Genomic DNA, 17,866 nt, shown 5'->3' with positions numbered 1-17,866 from the left:
GCTAATCTGAAGGAGAGGCATCTCTGTTCTCACACGCCCACGCAAGTAAAAGGGAACATTATCGACGTAGGAGACAGTGCAACAACTTCGGCGCCATGTTCGCAATCAAGCAAGAGGCAGCAACACACAGGCAAGGCGAGTATCATCATGTCCGCCAGTCTTTATCAAAGGGGATGAAAGTGGTTTCCTGTCAACACCTCTCTCTACCAACTAACCCCGTAGGAAGACGAGTCACAAACGCCATTCTCCAGAATTCTCAGTTATCAATCATCATCATGATCCCCAAGACTCTTCCGAGAAGACACAGATAGACAATACATAGTAGCCTCCAAGTACCTCCACGCCTACCACCTCCCCATAGATCTCCTTCCCCCCCTACCGCCCGACAGGCACGGCGGTACAACAAACACCTTTCACCCCCGCTCTCCCTCATACTTTGTTGTGTGCAACGATGGATCCACCAATGACATCTGTGGGTGGACGCCGTGTGTGATAAAGTTCCCAACCCTCGATGTACTGTGCACATCTTGATTTTGCTTAGAGTAACAGGTGAGATAACTCCCCAAAAGCTTTTTGGTTATTATATGCCTAAGATGGACGTCACGCCTAGCCGGCATCAAGCCCAATATTTTGTAGTCCATGTCCGTGTGACAAATCGGCCTAAAATGGGGCAATTGCCACATGTTTTCGAAGGTTTGACGGGGGAGAAGGTGAGGGGTTGAAGGGTCATTATATGCGGGAAAATGAAACACCTGTCGAGTCGGAAAGCACAAAGAGCAAAAAGCAAAAATGCGACCAATCGCTATGAATGGCTTACGCTGCTATTGCAGTAGCTTGAGCTTCGTCGGGCGAAGCGTCTTCCGGGTTGTCGCCTGTGCTAGTGTCCATCGTGGCAGAGTCCTGTGTAGAGAGGGGGTGGTTAACAGAGTTGGACTCGTGAAGATGGCACACAGCACGGGACTGTCGACTAGGAAATGGTGCTTCAGAAATGCAAGTTGTCATGATTGTATGTGTAGTGCCTCCAGGCCCAGCCGAAACCATGGCCGTAACCAGTGTCATAATCGCTTAGAAAGGTCTATCATGAAGAAAGTAGAAGGCATGTGAAGAAAAGTGACCAAAAACACCAAATCATCGTCCGCTTCTGGATGAGCCTACCGAGGTCTGCCGCTCGTGGCCAGCTGGTCGTCGATCTCTTTTGTCTCCGTCGAGCTTCAACGAGTCAAGTCGTTTCTGGTTATCCTCACTTTGCGGGTCAACCTCCGATACGCCATTGGAGGGCTTCCTCTTACTGGCTTGATCCTTAAGCGCAGCCCACTTCCGGTCCCGCATTGCCTCCCTTGCTGCAGCGTTGTTCTGGTTCTCGGTGTATTCGTGAGAACAATCATCAAAGAGCTGAGGGTTGATTTCCATAAATAACTTCATGGCGTTATACACCATGCCGTGAATCGTCCTGTGTCCATCCTGTTAGTTGCCTAGTCAGAAATACCGAGGGGTGGATTTTCTTACCTGTTCCAATGACCTTTCGAATTCTCGTATAGCGGAGCGAACATGATGGGCAAAATGATTTCGACATTGTCGCTGACGAGGTTGCAAAAGTACTCGTTGTTCCAGAAGTAGAGCGCGCGCTCTGCCACCTGGAAGTGAGGGCTGGCCACCGACTTTGCCAACTGGTGGAACAGCGGCTCTTGAACTTTGGCAAACTCGGCAGGGTCCATAACCTCGAAGATGTCTTCTACTTCATTTAGGAACATGACCTCCTTTGTGCTGTTAACCTTGGGCCAATATCGCAGCAGGCCAAGGACAACTTCCTCCGTCAGGGAAGCATCCTTCTCGAGGAACTGGACGATGCAGTAGGCCAGCTGGGGATGGTACATGCTGAGGCTCTTGACCTTGTGCAGCGGAAGAAGCACCCTGGTAAGGAACAGCTTGTGCTCCTCCTTTAGGGGCAGGGCGAATCCGTTGATAATGGAACCCAGGATTTCAAGCAGCTCCGCGATTCCGTTGAATCGCTCAGTTTCATAAATGAACTGGAAGAAGACGTTGTTGATGGATCGTCGAATGAAAGACCGAAGGTTCAGGAATTTGCCGTATATGCGATGCAGTGTAGTCTTGAGGAAGTCGCGTTCGCGGGGATCTTCTGAATCGAAGAGCTCCAGTAGCTGCAGGACGAAGCTGTGGTCAATGTAGGCCTTGGCTATGTTGGTGTTGAAGTCCTGGCTCTCGATAAATCGCAAAAAGAACTCGTATACGACCTGGATATGGGGCCAGGCCACCTCCAGGACGGGCTCGTCTTCCTCCGGGTCGAATGCCTCTCCTTGAGGGTTCATGGGCGGAGGAATAGGGCGGAACAGGTTCTTGGCAAACATTTCGACGACGCGGGGATACATAGGTTCCGTGATGACCTGGCGGTTGTTGGCCACATAGTCCAGTAGCTCGTGCAGTGCGAGACGCTTGATTTCCTTGGATTTCATATCACCGCTGGCATCGTTAAAGTCAAAGATGACATTGCACTGGTCGATCTTTTGCATGAACAACTCCTGACGGCGATTCGGCGGCACTTCATGGAAGCCAGGGAGCTTCTCCAGTTCTCGCTGTGGGGAGATGTCGAACCGGGACGAATGCTGTCTCTTCGGTGTGCGCAAGCCTTCGGGGACATCCTTCGGGGGTCTGATGGAGGCGATCGAACATAAGAGACTTTTGCCCGGCCTTTGGAGGGCGAGATCGTGAGGCATCGTCTCTGCGGCACCCGGCGGGGGGACATGCTGGTATCGCGAAGATGTGTTAGTTATAGTTTGGTATCGAACGCGATCGACACGCGACTTACGGGTGCGCTTGGGCTAATTACCACGGTAGGTGGCAGCCCGCCTTGTCTATTGGGGGTTCCGGCACCATTAGGAGAAGGCCCGCTGTTAAATCTATCACCACCATTCCCTTGGCCGGCTGATTGGGACGCTGGGCTACCGTGCTCTGCACCGGTGTTGGATGGAAGAGGCTTGTTGCGAATATCATTCAATGTGGACGTCGAGGACGTGGGCGTCAGGACTGGCGACTGTGTTTCCCTAGAACTGCCCGAGGGCGAAGCAGTGCCATCCTTGGAGTCCTTATTCTTCTTGGATGACTTGCTGTCGCTTTTTCCTCGAGACAACTAGGTGGAGGCGGTACTAGGTCAGCATAGGCAGTATTGGAGGTAGTTGGGTTTTTGCAGGATTCAATGATGCAATCAAGCTGGTAAACAATCGTGGAGGGCAGGCGGTCACTCACCACTCTCTGGCTGAATCGCTTCATCTTGGCCTCCATATATGGCCTCCGGCCCTTTTGTCAGGACTTGCTCGTAGCCCCAGTGAACAACTCGTCGACTCCTGGCGGTTGAGGAAGTTGCTTCGACAGCGAAAGCCGACAGGCGCCAAGATAGGTCAAGGTAAAATGGAAGGCGGGGGGCGGAGCTGCGTCGTGCACAATAACAATAGGCTGGACCCGGCAGTTCGATTACTGGTATCGCAGAAGCCCGTCTCGATGTGTCGTCAAATCGCCTTTCTCTTTTCGGTGGTTTTGTACAAATTATCTGCGGCGTGCTGGCCGAGGTGTTGACGATGGGAAGTCGAGGCAGCGCAGCAGCAGGTAGTGGTGGTAGCAAAGGTGGGATGGGCACAAGGGGTTCAATGCGGCAGTGTCGAGGATCAGTCGCCAGGTGGTGCCGGTACAGTGCAGTCAGTACCTAACCTCAGCTCCAATTATTCGATGGGGAAAATGGCAAGCCGGCTTGTGTCGACGGGTGATGGTGGTTTGCAAAAGAGGCCAATTGATTGATCAAGCCTAATAAACCATCACAATGAGACCGACACGCCAATAGACCAAAAACTTTCGAGACCAAGACGTGTCGCCTGCGGAGATGAGAGGTTTACGTTTGGAAAGTGGTGTGGAGAAAGGCAATGCATTCGAGTTGGCGATCCAGGGGATGGGCGATGGATTGGCAAGCGGGATGAAGTTGATGGGAAGGGGAAAGTGGAAGGGGTACACCGTGCTTGTGCGGCGGGCTCGCGGGCTCTCTCTCGCGGGCTCTCTCTCTCGCTCGCTCTCAGTGCTCTCGCTCCAAGCTCCCAGTCGCTGTCCGTCTCCTCAAACTAGAAGCAGCGGGAAACGAGGCTGCACATTGGAGGATGGTGCTTGCTAGGTTCAATGTTGGGCAAATCCCACTGGTTGAAGTACCTGGAGCAGTACCTGGAGCAGGACCTGGAGCAGTACCTCAAGACCTGTAGCCAGTGCCAGCCATTGATTAGACCCCGGTCCGCGCTGGTCAATTTGACTCAAGGTTACCTGGTAATACAGGCGCGGGAAGAGGAGCGCAAGTGAATCTGTAGGTACTTGGGGTGTTGATTATTGAAGGGACCGCACTGGTCGGTTAATAGGATATGTATTGTTTGGCGGTTCGGTTATTAGTATCAAATCAATTTGGTCATAGGACAACTGCATCAAGCCAGACAGGTATTGCGCTACATGTAGCACCAAAACGTGAACAAGAATTTGAGCGAAAGGTACCTACCTCATGGACGCATTCACATTCACATATGGTCAGGCTTCCAGTCTATCGTTACAAACATCCATAGCCCAGCTGGAACAATCAACATCCGTATTGGCCCAGGTCACATAGATTGAGAGCTACACATCGCATACAAGGCGGCTATGTTACATGCTCCAAGGAGCACCTCAATTGGAGAGAGAGGTCCGGTTTGATGTAATAGGAGGAGCACGCACACTGGGCTTGCTGGGGCACTTGGTCATGTTTTGCGGGGCGGGGCCCTGTCCCTGGCTGTGTGCCTTGAGTGCCTCGAGAAATCGTAAGGCGACTAATGATGCAGAAACTCGTCAATTTGCAGGATAGGTGGCCCAAGCACCAGCTCATGTGCCGCCTCTTCGAGTCCTCACCTCCTCACCCCACTCTCACTTCTCGCGGCTACGGGTGGGAAGTAGGTTAGTACTTTGCATAAGCAAGGCAGTTATCCAGTACCTATGAACAGCTGAGCACTCTGAGTGGACGGCACATCTTATAGTTAGGGGGTCAGGAGCTGGCTGTTCTGAACTCCAGCACTCCGCAGCCCGGCGGATGCCAAACAAACCAGATGCTCCTCCGCCAGCGATGCGATGGACAGGCGAATCCTTCTGGAAACCTTACATCCGTACAGACTGCCAGCCTTCTTTCCGAGAACATATGTGTACTCACGACTCTCTTGGGGAGGATCTGCTTGGGCTTCCCAAGGTTGAGGCAGTTTAGGCATAATATACTTAGTCAAATAGGCCACGATCATCTACGCCGTCCTCTGTGGCTCACTTTGATGTGCACAGTCTCACAGGACCTCCTTGGGCGTAATCGCTGGCTCATTAGCGTTGAGAAGCCCGAGTCTCTGCGTAGAGGAGGTGCCCAATTTGGCGGATGGAAGGGCTACATGTGAGAGCTAATTGGTTAGCCTCCACGATCTGCTCCGTAATTGGGTTGTCCCTGGGAGCCTCACTTGTTAAACCCTTTGCGCCATCACCATCGGCTCTGGCAGAGGACGCCATTTGAGAAGGGGCCACTATGACAGCTTGTGACTTACACATCTTCTTATTAGGCCCTGGGTGTACATTCATCGGGCTTCTCTGCAACATTCCAACCACATGGCGGTCAGGGGGTTAGTACGGTCTTGTCCGAGCTCAGGTGGTGCAAACCCACGTTGCGTTGACTTGGTGAAGTAGCCGTGTTGCAAACGCGGTTGTTCAGGAAGACATTTGGGCAAACCAGGATGGTGTGCCTAGTGATTGGACACTGCACATCAGATAACAACCAGATCATGGACGGTTCGGAGCCTATTTTCATGTCTCCAGATGTGAGAGACGGGAGCAATAGACATCGTAACATCAAGTGCGCTAGGCTGCACAGCTGCTTACAGCTGCCACTGCCTGTCTTTGGTAGGCATCACCCACCTGCCACCCGCATCCAGTATCAAATGCGCAATTGACGGGAATCTTTCTCATGAGGCGACATCTTTGCTAGCTGTCCATCATCCTCGAAGACATTTGTCGGACGATGCTTGTCTCCTTGAATCCCAGTAGGGTTATATGTACGCTTGTATTCAATTAAGAAAGAACTTGGGATTTGCCCACCAAAGCCGTACTGTTGGAAACTTTGGCAGGGCAAATCTGGGCCAGCTTGATCATCTGTCGACTGCCTACTTACTGATCAGCTCAACTGGGTTCGGCATACCTGTCAACGTCTCGAGTTCGCCATCGATTGTCGCAACTTCGCCAGGCAAATGATCTTCGATAGTTGAACCCCAATTCTGTCAGCAAGTGGAGCTAAAAGTTTGGCTGGTTTTTCTTCTTAGATGGTCCAGGTTCAGTACGTTGAAGACGAACTTGTTCCCCAGGACCTCCTTAACAACACACCGAGGTTTCTGTCTTGTTGCAAACCGAAAACATGTTGGGCCTAGAGGATCTGTTCCCGCAGCAATCTCGTACAGAAGCTGATAACATCGCCCCGGTCTACGAGGTGTCCCAGCGAAAAGTGGTTGCAATCGAGCATCCATGTATAATAAAGAACTTGGACAGAGGCATCAGCTCATTCGGACCGAACCCAAAGTTTCATAAGGTGAGTGAAGCCGCCGGAGATCTCGCTTCAACTATTGTCTATGCCCTTTTCTCTCGCTGTGGATATATCTCCTGACCCTGACAATTGTAGCTTGTCACGAGGCCTGACTCTGGCCGTGCAATTTTGCCGCTATGGCTTCGTCCAGAATCGATCACATCCAAGCCCATCGTATCCCATGGTGTGGCAACTAACAACGTCTTACTGAAAATCACTGTTCCGAAACGAACAGGCCGCAGGAGAAAGCGTGGAACTGACCAGCCCTTCGTCGAGGATGATTCACAAAAAGTCCACAGTGGCACAGGTCCAGCACAACAACAAGTACATTCAGTATCCGGCCAGGACAGTCCGAAACACCTGCTCCGTAAACTGCAAGATAATGCGGACAAGTATCATGTCGAAGCCGTGGGCTCAATCAAGACAACTCATCGATACCGTGGCTTAGCTGATTTCCAGTTCGCAACTGAGGATTTCCCTTTCATGTCGAACTTAGCAGAGCACCTCATACCTCTGCAGCGTAAGTTGGCCCCTGCTCTTCGATACGATACCAACTAATTTCATCATGCCAGTTTCGAAACTGAAGGAATTCAAGCTCAACCCTGATCTACAGTTAGGACCATGTCAAGAGATTATTCCACCTCCCCACTTTACGGATAAGGTTGTCCCCTTCAACTACTTCTATGACCAGAACCCTTTTGTACGAGCAGAGGGTCAAGACGAAGCAGGCAAGCCTATAGTTTTCAACATCAATAGGAAGAGAAAAACCTATGGGCACTACATCGCCCATAACGCCTACCCGGTACCCAATGGCCCCCTCAGAAACATGGATAAGGACCTTGAGCAGGTGCCGCTGGAGTTGATAGACAAGGTCAGAAATGCGATGGACGAGCGACCAATCTGGACTCGTCGAGCATTGGCTAACCGAGTCGGCCCCCTCGCTGTTGATACTCATCTCAAGATCGCCATTGCCACAGTCGGCTATCAGTTCAAAGGCGGCCCTTGGCGAGATGCCGTCGTCAAGTATGGCGTCGATCCCCGGGAGGATCCCAAGTACCGCTCGTACCAGACTCTAGCCTTCAAGCTCCACCAGTTGCCCAAAATGAGCAAGATCCGCCAGGGGCAGTCGGCGCGCTTAACCGAAGAGGACATTTCGGTCAGCCACAAGTGGGATGGCGAGAGCTTCTGCACGAACGGCAAGTTCTGGCAGATCTGCGACGTCACGGACCCGTCCCTTCTCGAGCTGATCGAGAAGGCGCCAGTGCTGGACCAGTGCGACATCACCGAAGGCGGGTTCTGGCCCATGGCGTTCTGGTACAAGGTCAAGGCCTACATGAAGGCCCGGATGATCGCGATCCAGGCCGGCCGCTATGGCTACGAGGACGACAACCCCAAGAAGAAGGGCTACCTCTACACGTCGCACCTGCTCAAAAAGCTCAGCGAGTACCCCGATGTTCTGCCCCTCGGCGTCCGCCCAGGCGTCACCATCCACTCGCTGCTCTACGGCATGGAGGACATCAGCGGGCTCGAGGGCATGCGGTACCGCCACCGTCCCCTAAGCCAGTACCGCGACCCCTATACTGCCCTCGGCTTTAGTGAGCGCGGGGAGAAGAGGCGCCGGACTAGAGATCCGTTCGGAAATCTCGCGGGCGAGGACGCGGACAACATGTCGCCTGCCCCCAGCGCGGGTGGTACGGGCGGGACGCCCCACCCCGAGGAAGACGATCCGTGGGCGCACATTCTCGATACGGACCTGAGTGGGGCTAGCGGAGACGAGGATGAGGATGTGGACGAGGCTGGGGACGGAGATGGAGATGGAGACGAGGACGACATGGATGAACCAGCAATTACGGACGACGACAGAGCGAGACTGGGTTTTGGACATGGGCCGTACGACCAAGACCTAGATATGGATTAAAAGGTGTCGAGGGAGTAGTGCCAAGAAACAGAGGGCACCGCACTGACACAGTCCCGAAGGTCTGGGAGGCTCTCTGTTGTTGCCTTAATTAGGGACGTATGAAACATAATATAATTGTCTACGTATATCGCCCCGACGATTAGCTGCTTAGCGCCTCCGCAAGACTGGTGAATCCCGAAGAAATCTTTGAAAAGCATATCCCATTTGAGCCGCGATCAAGGCCAAGATTGTGAGTTATTTTCATTAAGAGATTGTTTTAGACTACGCCGTGACTTAGATGACATGTATAGATAGTATCATGCATCAAGATTGCAGGGCGTACGAAACATGAACTGTTCCTTGATTTATTATGATGCTTGCTGCCGGCGGACCGCCGTCACCAAGATTGGCATAAGCTAATTCGAATCGTACGCATACATTAGGTAAGAGCAATCCGATCCACCCCTCAATTATATTCCTACATTTCGGTATTTGATGCTGGTATAACCCTAAGTTTTCACCAGTTGCCTCGACCACCTCTCCAGCCACCTCTCCCGCCTCTATAGCCTCCGTCGCCGCGACCGTACTGATAACCGCCGCCTTGGCCTTGATTCGGGTATGGATTCTGGCCCATTGGGGGTGGAGGTGGTGAGGGGACTGCCGAGTCGCCCCAAGCAGGAGGACCAGGCGGCATCCAGGGCTGAGGAGGGCCTCCACCACCCATGGCCGGAGGCAGAGGTGGCGGCGGGGGCCACGGACCGGTCCAATTAGGTGGCGGAGGAGGGGGCACGGGGAAAGTGGCTGGGAAACCGGGGAAACCGGGGTTTGGCTGTGGTGGTAGTGGGCGCGGCATCTGCCCTGGCTGACTACCGTTGTTGGGGGCATCGAAGAAAGGAGGTCGAGACGGCAAGCCGCTTGGTCGTTGCGGCGAAGGGGATCGCGAAAAGCGGCGGGGTGAGGGCGATCGTGAATCACTATACGAACGACGAGCGCGTCGTTCGCGGCTGTAGCTTCGACGGCGCGCGGGGCTTCCGCCTCGACTGCGCGGACTGTCCGACGTGCGCCGCCTCTTAAACGCTGGCCTCGAGGAACTTCGACTCGAGCTCCTGGACCGCGAACGAGAGTAGCTTCGGCCGCGATTGTCTTCACTCGAACCGTTTGCTGGCTGCTTCCGCCGTTTCTTCATCTTGTCGCAGAAGTTGCGCGACCAGCCGTAGTACGTCTCGCCATCCAGGACATCTCTCGTAAGTTCGTCCACGACTACTCTTTGCCCTAACTGATCAATATCCTCCAGAGGATCTTCGCCCGACGAGATATCCTTGCCATAGATCCTGTCCACGCTGTCCAGAAGGTCTTGCACCGCCTTAGCTAGAGCCTTGTCGGCAGGACCGGGTACTAGTTGTAGCGGCTTGATCATAGAAGGGTTCATCGGCCTCGATGAGTTAGGCTCAATGATGGGCAGCCAGTTGGCAGCAGGAAGATCGTACCATGGCACACCCGGATCACCATGCATTGAAGGCAGAATGAAAGGAACCTCCTTAGCCAGCTTCGCACTTGCGGCAGACGAGCTACCATCAGTGTCCGTCTTCGAAGCTTGTGAAGTGGGCGCCTCCTTGGCCACGGTCTCTAATTGGCTGATGAAGGATGGCATGAAATAGTCTCTCTCACTCCACAGGGTGATGATGTCCAAAACCTTCTTTATTTGCTTGGGGCTGTTGGGATAGCCGGCTGCAGCCTCCACCAAGCCTGGGAGGAATGGCTCGAGATTGGAGGCGAAATCATCTTGGCGCTGGCGCACGGTTACGTGATGAATGATATCATTCAGCACATATAACACATGCAGTCGCTTGCGCCTAGACGAAGTCTCACGAGCTGCCCTGCTCGTCGCGACATCCGCAGCAAAGGACTTGGACAAGGCCGCAAGATATTTGCCTAGGGCGGCGATCCTGGCGGGAGATGCCACCACATACTTCAGCAGCCATTGCTTGCTTTGCTATAATTTGTGACGACTGTTTAGCAGTCGCACCTAATACTGATTATGTGAAGATTGTGTTGCTCAAACCTGGACATTGGCTGGAGAGCACCGCGACAATGTCGCGTCGAGGAGGCTGAAGAACCCGTCAATCTCACTGCGAGGGCACGAGATTGGGTCTTGGCGAAGGATGATAGCCGAGAAGGAAACTTTGGCAATCGCAAGTTGGGGCGAAGCCATGTTGGCGAATATGAGGCGATGCCACGCCTGGCAATGGATCCTTATCGTTGGACGTCTTTGGTGTGGCCAAATGAAGGTAGAATGAAGATCGATATTGATGAAGCAGTAGGTAGTGAGATACCTCTCAGCCTTGTTGCTACGAGCCGAGCTACTTGTTCCAGCACGTTCACCTCTTGGTAGGTCCCTGAAATAAACTGTCGGAAGAATCCAGACCGGGACCCACTCTAATTCACTACCTGTACTTTATTGAGCTGCGACAAAATGCGCCAGGACTTGATGACGTTGTCGTTTGGTGCATTGAGCAAACAAAAGTGACCATTCTCTGTGATAAGGCAGCACTCTCATATTGTGCGCAGTGTAAGATTTCAATGCTACGATGGCGTGTATGATGGACAATAAAAAGCCACATAATAACGGGGAACCAACCCACTCAATTGCCAGAAGTTGGAGATGAATGTTTTCTTGATTCCAAAGCCCAGAGTCATGATCATTATACTGAAAAGAGCCCGTGTGTTCGGTAGAGTACAGCTGCCATTGGACATGGCGAGCATTAGTAGCCGGTTTCCAGAGAGCCGAAATAGAAATGCCTGGGAGGAGATGCCTCAAAGTCCCTGGCTCTCAGTTCCTACACTGCGTTACGAAAACCTGTCGCCCTTTGGACTCTTGAAGGGCACAGTACTCTCGTATTTGCTCTTCTCCAGAACTCGCTGGCCTTCTGTAGTAGGAGCGTGCCTCGTCGGGGCAGGATCGTCACTGGCTTCTTGGCTTGGAGAGCCGGTCGGATCGGTTCGTGGCGAGGTCGATGCACTGGCGCCCATTGTGGACGAGGAGATCGGGTGCTGGGGAACGTTCTGGGAGTACTCCATCGACTCGATCATCTGCTTCTTCCGGCGCTGCTCCTCAACCTTGGCAGCTCTGTTGGCGTTGATATCTCTCTTCGCGAAGTAGTAAGCGCCCCCTCCGGCTGCGCGGATCAATTAGCCCGGTTAATGCGATGCGACTTGATATGATCTCTTACCAGCACAGAGCGAGCCCCAGCCGAGCCTGTAGATTAGAAAGTTAGGACATTGGGACAAGGAAACGAGGGGCGCATTCAAAGTGCGACGGGGCAACGGACCAGAAAGACCGGACCTGCAACTGCGTTAGCTCCAACCTGCCCCAACGGCGTTGATATTCAGAGGGCTGACTTACGTTGTTCATTATGAAGAAGTAGGCGGGAATAGGTTCCCGGATGATGCTATTCGGATTGGGTGCGCACGAGGCCTGCTAATTGGGTTTGCAGTCGATGAGAAATAATAAGTGATTAAAAGCCCAAGTTCCGCTGTCGAATCGGCAAAAGGTACTAATAAGTTTGACCTACCAAATGCACTTACATCAAAATGTCGTACGATGCCCAGTTGACCCCTGCACCCCGAAAGCCGCCGCTGCACCGCGTTGCACTTCTGTCTGGACGCTAGCGGCCCGCCCTTTCCTGAGTCTCATGGAGTGCCGGCGGCCGACACGGAGGGTTTTACATCCTAACCACCAAAGCACTGCCCGACCGACTGCAAGCCTTCACGTCAAGTTGCCCAAGGCATCAGAGGCACCGCCAAGGTCCAGCTTGCCACGTGCTGTAGTGTCCCATGCTGATTAAGAGTTACTGGTAGCGTGGTTTGTGTGGGCTACGTCAGAACACTATATCTCCGGAGTGATGCACAGCACGGAATCCATCTGCCGGCTGAAATTGGCACAATAATATTTCATGCCTCCTGGAAGCCTCCTATACTGTAGCTGTTCACCTGGCAACAGGATTGGGCATGTGTTTGTACGCAAGGGTGGACGAGTAAATGCCATTTTGGGATTCCCACAAGTATGCTGCTGTGCAAGTGAATGCGGTGATTGAGTGTAGCTGAATTAAAAGTGGTGGGTGTGCTGTATCGATGCAGGCAGTACGTAGACTTGATTTCCAGCCATTAAGGGGTTACACACATGCGTAGATCTCCCTGCCTGTCTATGATGTTGTCCGTGTCACCTTTTTGGTGTGTACCTCCTAATTGCTTTTGTGAGTCTTGAGTGACTTTGACTTCGGAGCTGATCAGACGCTTCAAAGTTCAATATGCTATAAATCAAATTGGCAGTGCCTAGGTCCTTTGTCCGGGAATACGAGGATGTTAGAGTGCAGCATGATGGCTACTACTCATGGGGTTTTTGGCCAAGATGGAGGGGGAGGGCCGGAATGCGCAATAACGCATGAAGTCAAACAGCCTTTCAACGGGGTTTCTCACGTTGCATCTAGTTGCAGAAGAAAAGCAACTCGCGCCCAGCGTGTTTGGCATGCCAAGCACGCCTAAGGCATGATCAACATTCAACGCAGATCAGGGCTCGACTCGACACTGGCACTGGCTGCATGCACATATTAAAACATTGATGAACAATCAGATCCGACGTGAGTAGGAATTGCCTATTTGTACCCGGAGCAGACCTCCTGCCTGCCCGGTGACCCTCAATTGACTTTGCTCTCCTCTCTGCCTACCCGTATCTCCTGGGGGCTCGGTGGCCGCGTAACACACATGGCCCAAAGACCCATACGGCGACGACTCCAGCTTCCCATCTTGGTACCCTATTTCATGGATTATTCATTAGCAACAAAGGAAGAGAATCGACTAAACAGGTACCTGGGCAAACACCAACACCAACACTAATGCTCCCTGCCTCCCTGCCTCTCTGCCTGGCCACCGCACTGAGCGGATCCGACGAAATACAAGTGCATGCTAAGGAGACCACTAACGCCGCTGCCCCGCTGCCTTTGCGCCTTGTTGGGTATTATTACGACAACCTACTATTTCCTGGCTCAGCCTCCTAAAAGAGCTGACTCCCCTCGCGAAATCCCACTAAACATTAGCAGCATTGCATTGCATCTTATTCTCGCGACGTGTTCACTTATACCCGACACTCGTTTATCGTATTGTTGTGGCCGCTCGCTCTTTGCGCAGATGAACTGAAGGCCCTCCATAGTAGGGGGTGGATGTCCAGCAGCCGTGGGCACGAGATGCCCCGCGGATCGATACAGCGCCCAACGCAACATATCCCACTCTCGCTACCATGGAGTCTCAGGCCGGCGACGGGCCTGACGACTCGTCCCTGAAGCCCGTTTCCTCGCTACGGGCGAAATGGGAGAACATGAACAAGTCTCAGGAGGCTGCAGCTTCAGTTCCCGCTCCTGTTATCGCCACCGCCGCGACTCCTCCGCCTCAAGATCCATCGCCCTCCCCGAAGCCTCCTCCGGTCCCCGACACTAGACCAGTCCGGAACACGCCCGCTGCGCAAGATGAACCTAAACCACCAACGAAACCCGCCGGCCTGCAGCTACCGAGAGCAGGAGGTGAAGCAGAATCTGGACGTCTGGGGAACCCACCTCCCTTGAGCCCGAGGCCAATCAAGCCGCCACCCTCCGTCTTAATAGATCCTCCGCAGTCTCCCCCTAAGGGAAGGGTGTTCAGTCCAGGAGCTGCCGCCGAAGGGAATAACCAGCTTTCCTTGGACCCTGTCAAGTCTCCTGCAACGCCGACTGTCCCCAGTCCCCGATCTTTCAAAATCCCTAGCCGGCCTCATACTCCTGGTCTTGAACCTCGCCTCTCCCCGCGAATAGCTCCATCCTCTCAGCCTCCATCACCTCCTCCACCACGGCGCTCTGTTGAACTTAGGAAGGAGCGCGAGCCGAAACCGACGCCCCCCGTTCCTCCGCCGATCAACCGCGCCGAGAAACCCAGTAACCGGTTGTCACAGCACCTGGAGAACGGGCAGAGATCGGCTGGATTCCCCAACATAGCTGCGGAAAAGTCGCCGTTCAACAGCCCACCGAGCAGCCCCGAGCGTGACCAACCACCGGAGCTTCCCACACGGCCACCAGGTCGACCAACGGGTCTTAAGCCAGGCGCACTTGCCAGGACGAATACGCTCCCGATGCACTTCGATCCGCCGCCCGTCCATCCATCACTCGTTGCCAAGCGAGCCATACAAGAAGTCGGCGGGCCAGGCAAATCTACCTCAGATCCTCTTCCACCCGCGCTTCCATCACGACCACAAACCACGGTAGACCCGCAGCATCCTCGCATACCAGCGACGAACTCCATGAAGCCACCCCCGCGACCGCCTCGCATGGTTGTCCCACCGACGACAACGACTTCAGAGGGCGCTACGGCCTCTGTGCAGGGAAAGCGCGTGTCGTCAAACCCCACGGCCCAGTTTGCACCGCCGCCAACGCGTTCCCATGGAAGGTCGATGACGGTGGATCGGACATCTGATAGAACGCCTGCGGAATTCCGCGAGACGCCTCGGAGGATGAACACCGTTGCTAACAGAAGCCGCCCCGCCGCCGAAACGCATAATGCTGCAGCCACGGGCCCCTCAACCCAGATCACTACGTCGTATCCCGATTCGTCGAACGTTAACCGGCGGCCACCATTTACGAAAAAGGGCGTCCACGAGGTCTACACTAAATACGACTCTCGGATGTTCGACGTATGTGGACAATATGTCTGTACGAGTGGACAGCCCACAAGAGTGTGGAGTCTCTTGGATGGCGAAGTGCTGATGAGCTTTGCTCATGGAGAAGGAGTCAAGGCCACGGCGGTAGCCTTCAAATGCGGACTTCATGTGGACAACGAAGGCTCTAGGGTATGGATAGGAAACAACGTCGGCGAGCTCATGGAGGCTGATGTAGCAACTTCGGCAATCGTTGGCTCCAAGTCTACCGCCCATGGTCGGTGCGAGATTATCAGGATCTACCGGTATTTCAATCAGATGTGGACTTTGGACGAAACCGGTACACTGCATGTCTGGGGCCCTGATAGTGACGGCTTGCCGAATCTTCACAATCCACCGAACCAAACCTATAGACTGCCGAAAGGGCACACCTTTTCCATGATCGTAGGCGACGAGCTATGGCATGCTACTGGCAGAGAGGTTCGCGTCTTTGCCCCTACACTCGATGGTAGGAGCCAAGTTCAGGTGCTGGTGCGGCCGATGATCGCCGAAGGTGCTGGTGAAGTAAGCTCAGGGGCTACCATCAAAACCCAGCCTGGCAAGGCCTATTTCGGCCATAGCGATGGCAAAGTCAGCATCTGGTCGCAGAAGGACTTCTCGTGCCTCGGTGTTTTAAGCATCAGCACGTGGAAAATCAATGCCCTCGCTGGGGTAGGCAGCCAACTGTGGGCGGGTTACAATACTGGCAAGATCTGCGCCTACGATATCGAGTCAACTCCATGGGTGGTCAAAAAAGAGTGGCTCGGTCACGGCAATCCGGTCATCAAACTTCACGCAGACCAATCAAGCTTCTACAGGCTTGACCGCTTGCAAGTCCTATCTTTGGGTGCAGACAACATGATCCGGGTTTGGGACGGTTTACTTCAAGAAGACTTCCTAGAGACAGAGATGAAGGCGCTTGATAGCCAGTATTGCGAGTTCCAAAACATAAGAACCTTGGCCATGACGTGGAATGCCGGGGCTTCGACACCCACCAGTCTTCGATATTCAGAGCAAGATTCCATGTTCATCAGGAATCTGCTAGAGTCGAGCGATTGTCCAGAGATACTCGTTTTTGGATTTCAAGAATTGGTCGATCTCGAGGACAAGACGGCAACCGCAAAGCGGCTGTTCAAGTCGAAGAAGAAGGACGCCGTCACGGACCAGGAGCGGATGAGCCACCAATACAGAGATTGGCGGGACTTCCTCATCAGGAGTTTAGACGACTATATGCCCCCGGATTGTCTTTATCATCTTCTACACACCTCAACCCTGGTGGGGTTATTTACTTGCATATTTGTGCGATCGACTATACGAGATCGTATTACCAACCTCCAAAGCGCCGACATCAAGCGTGGTATGGGAGGACTACACGGAAACAAGGGTGCTATTATTGTTCGCTTCATGGTCGAGGACACATCTATGTGCTTTATCAACTGCCATCTTGCAGCCGGACAATCACAAGCAAATGCTCGACACGCGGATATATCGGCCATTGTTGATAGTGCAACTCTCCCTCCCGAGCGCGACCCGAGTGTGCGCATCGACAGCTATATGGGCGGTGGAGATGGGACTATGGTCCTTGATCATGAGCTCGTCCTCCTGAACGGCGATCTCAACTACCGTATTGACACCATGTCTCGAGATACGGTTGTGGCTGCTGTTAAAAGCAACAACCTGGCCAAACTCTTGGACCGAGATCAGCTGCTCGTAGCACGGCGTCGCAACCCGGCCTTCAGGCTCCGTGCCTTTGATGAAATGCCTATACAGTTCGCCCCCACCTACAAGTACGACGTAGGTACGGACAATTACGACACTAGCGAAAAGAAGCGTTCTCCGGCCTGGTGTGACCGCCTCCTTCACCGAGGCTGCGGCAGGATCCAACAGCTTGATTACCGGCGGCACGAGGTTCGGGTCTCCGACCATCGACCTGTGACCGGCCGTTTCAACTACACGATCAAGAAAATATCGCCCAAGCATCGTGCCATGACTTGGGCAGACTGCCAGCAGCGCTTCGAAGACCTGCGGGAGAAGGAGGCGAGAGAAGAGAAGTAAGTCGCGATCCCCGCGTATGACGTTATGATGGGACTAACAATATTTGCAGGCTATACTATCTCATGCACGTTCTAGGCTACGATGATGCGACGAGCAGAAGCTTACTTCGAGATACTCCAAAGCGGGGACTTTCGCGTAGTCCCAGTCGGCACTTGGAATAGAGTACCAGTGCCGAAAACGAGACACCAGCAGAGGCTGATTTGTCATCATTAGAACCGGGCGACCATTTACCAAGCGGTACGAGGGCACGCAGTCAGCTGAAGAAGGTATCGCTGCATCTGACGAAGAAACGCAACGTCAGTGCGGGCGGCTTCTTTGAAGACGTCCGTCAGGTATCGTCGGGCGAACGTAAGCTGCCCAGAGTCGTTTCCAACTAGCCTTAGATAGAGAAGGTGGCTGGGCTTCATTGTGTCAGCAGTTGGATTATTGACATACGGTGCTCTTCTTGGGAAGGGCGCTGAGCGATTGATAGATTTTAAGTCATGTACTTAAGGTAGATGACTATTTTGATGAGGAGACGACAGGAACAGGGTTTTCGCCCACAGCGAAAACCCGAATTATTGAATAAATAAAGAGCACCCAA

General features: G+C 53.4%; 5 protein-coding genes across 5 annotated transcripts; 2 read left to right on the top strand and 3 right to left on the bottom strand.

Moving 5' to 3' along the window:
* Positions 1-813: 813 nt before the first annotated feature.
* On the bottom strand, positions 814-3,285 carry PG986_000359 (uncharacterized protein; the record flags this gene model as incomplete). Its single annotated transcript, XM_066836581.1, has 5 exons — positions 814-900; positions 1,156-1,450; positions 1,507-2,762; positions 2,825-3,145; positions 3,262-3,285. The coding sequence occupies 5 exons, from the start codon at positions 3,283-3,285 to the stop codon at positions 814-816; spliced, it is 1,983 nt and encodes a 660-aa protein (XP_066705474.1).
* A 3,166-nt stretch (positions 3,286-6,451) lies between these two features.
* On the top strand, positions 6,452-8,534 carry PG986_000358 (uncharacterized protein; the record flags this gene model as incomplete). Its single annotated transcript, XM_066836580.1, has 3 exons — positions 6,452-6,622; positions 6,713-7,136; positions 7,189-8,534. 3 exons carry the CDS (start codon positions 6,452-6,454, stop codon positions 8,532-8,534), a joined length of 1,941 nt encoding a protein of 646 aa, XP_066705473.1.
* A 496-nt stretch (positions 8,535-9,030) lies between these two features.
* PG986_000357 (uncharacterized protein) lies at positions 9,031-10,725 on the bottom strand (the record flags this gene model as incomplete). Its single annotated transcript, XM_066836579.1, has 2 exons — positions 9,031-10,506; positions 10,576-10,725. 2 exons carry the CDS (start codon positions 10,723-10,725, stop codon positions 9,031-9,033), a joined length of 1,626 nt encoding a protein of 541 aa, XP_066705472.1.
* Positions 10,726-11,360: 635 nt separating this feature from the next.
* Positions 11,361-11,925, bottom strand: PG986_000356 (uncharacterized protein; the record flags this gene model as incomplete). The annotated part of the gene is made up of 4 exons (XM_066836578.1): positions 11,361-11,689; positions 11,744-11,769; positions 11,843-11,856; positions 11,917-11,925. The coding sequence occupies 4 exons, from the start codon at positions 11,923-11,925 to the stop codon at positions 11,361-11,363; spliced, it is 378 nt and encodes a 125-aa protein (XP_066705471.1).
* Positions 11,926-13,806: 1,881 nt separating this feature from the next.
* Positions 13,807-17,444, top strand: PG986_000355 (uncharacterized protein; the record flags this gene model as incomplete). The annotated part of the gene is made up of 2 exons (XM_066836577.1): positions 13,807-17,279; positions 17,333-17,444. The coding sequence occupies 2 exons, from the start codon at positions 13,807-13,809 to the stop codon at positions 17,442-17,444; spliced, it is 3,585 nt and encodes a 1,194-aa protein (XP_066705470.1).
* Positions 17,445-17,866: the final 422 nt, after the last annotated feature.

Source organism: Apiospora aurea (genome assembly GCF_038362705.1).
Source record: "Apiospora aurea strain CBS 24483 chromosome Unknown utg000001l_segment0_segment0, whole genome shotgun sequence".
Classification (NCBI taxonomy): domain Eukaryota; kingdom Fungi; phylum Ascomycota; class Sordariomycetes; order Amphisphaeriales; family Apiosporaceae; genus Apiospora; species Apiospora aurea.
The sequence above is the reverse complement of the archived record's forward strand: the minus strand, read 5'-3'. Positions and strand labels throughout refer to the sequence as shown.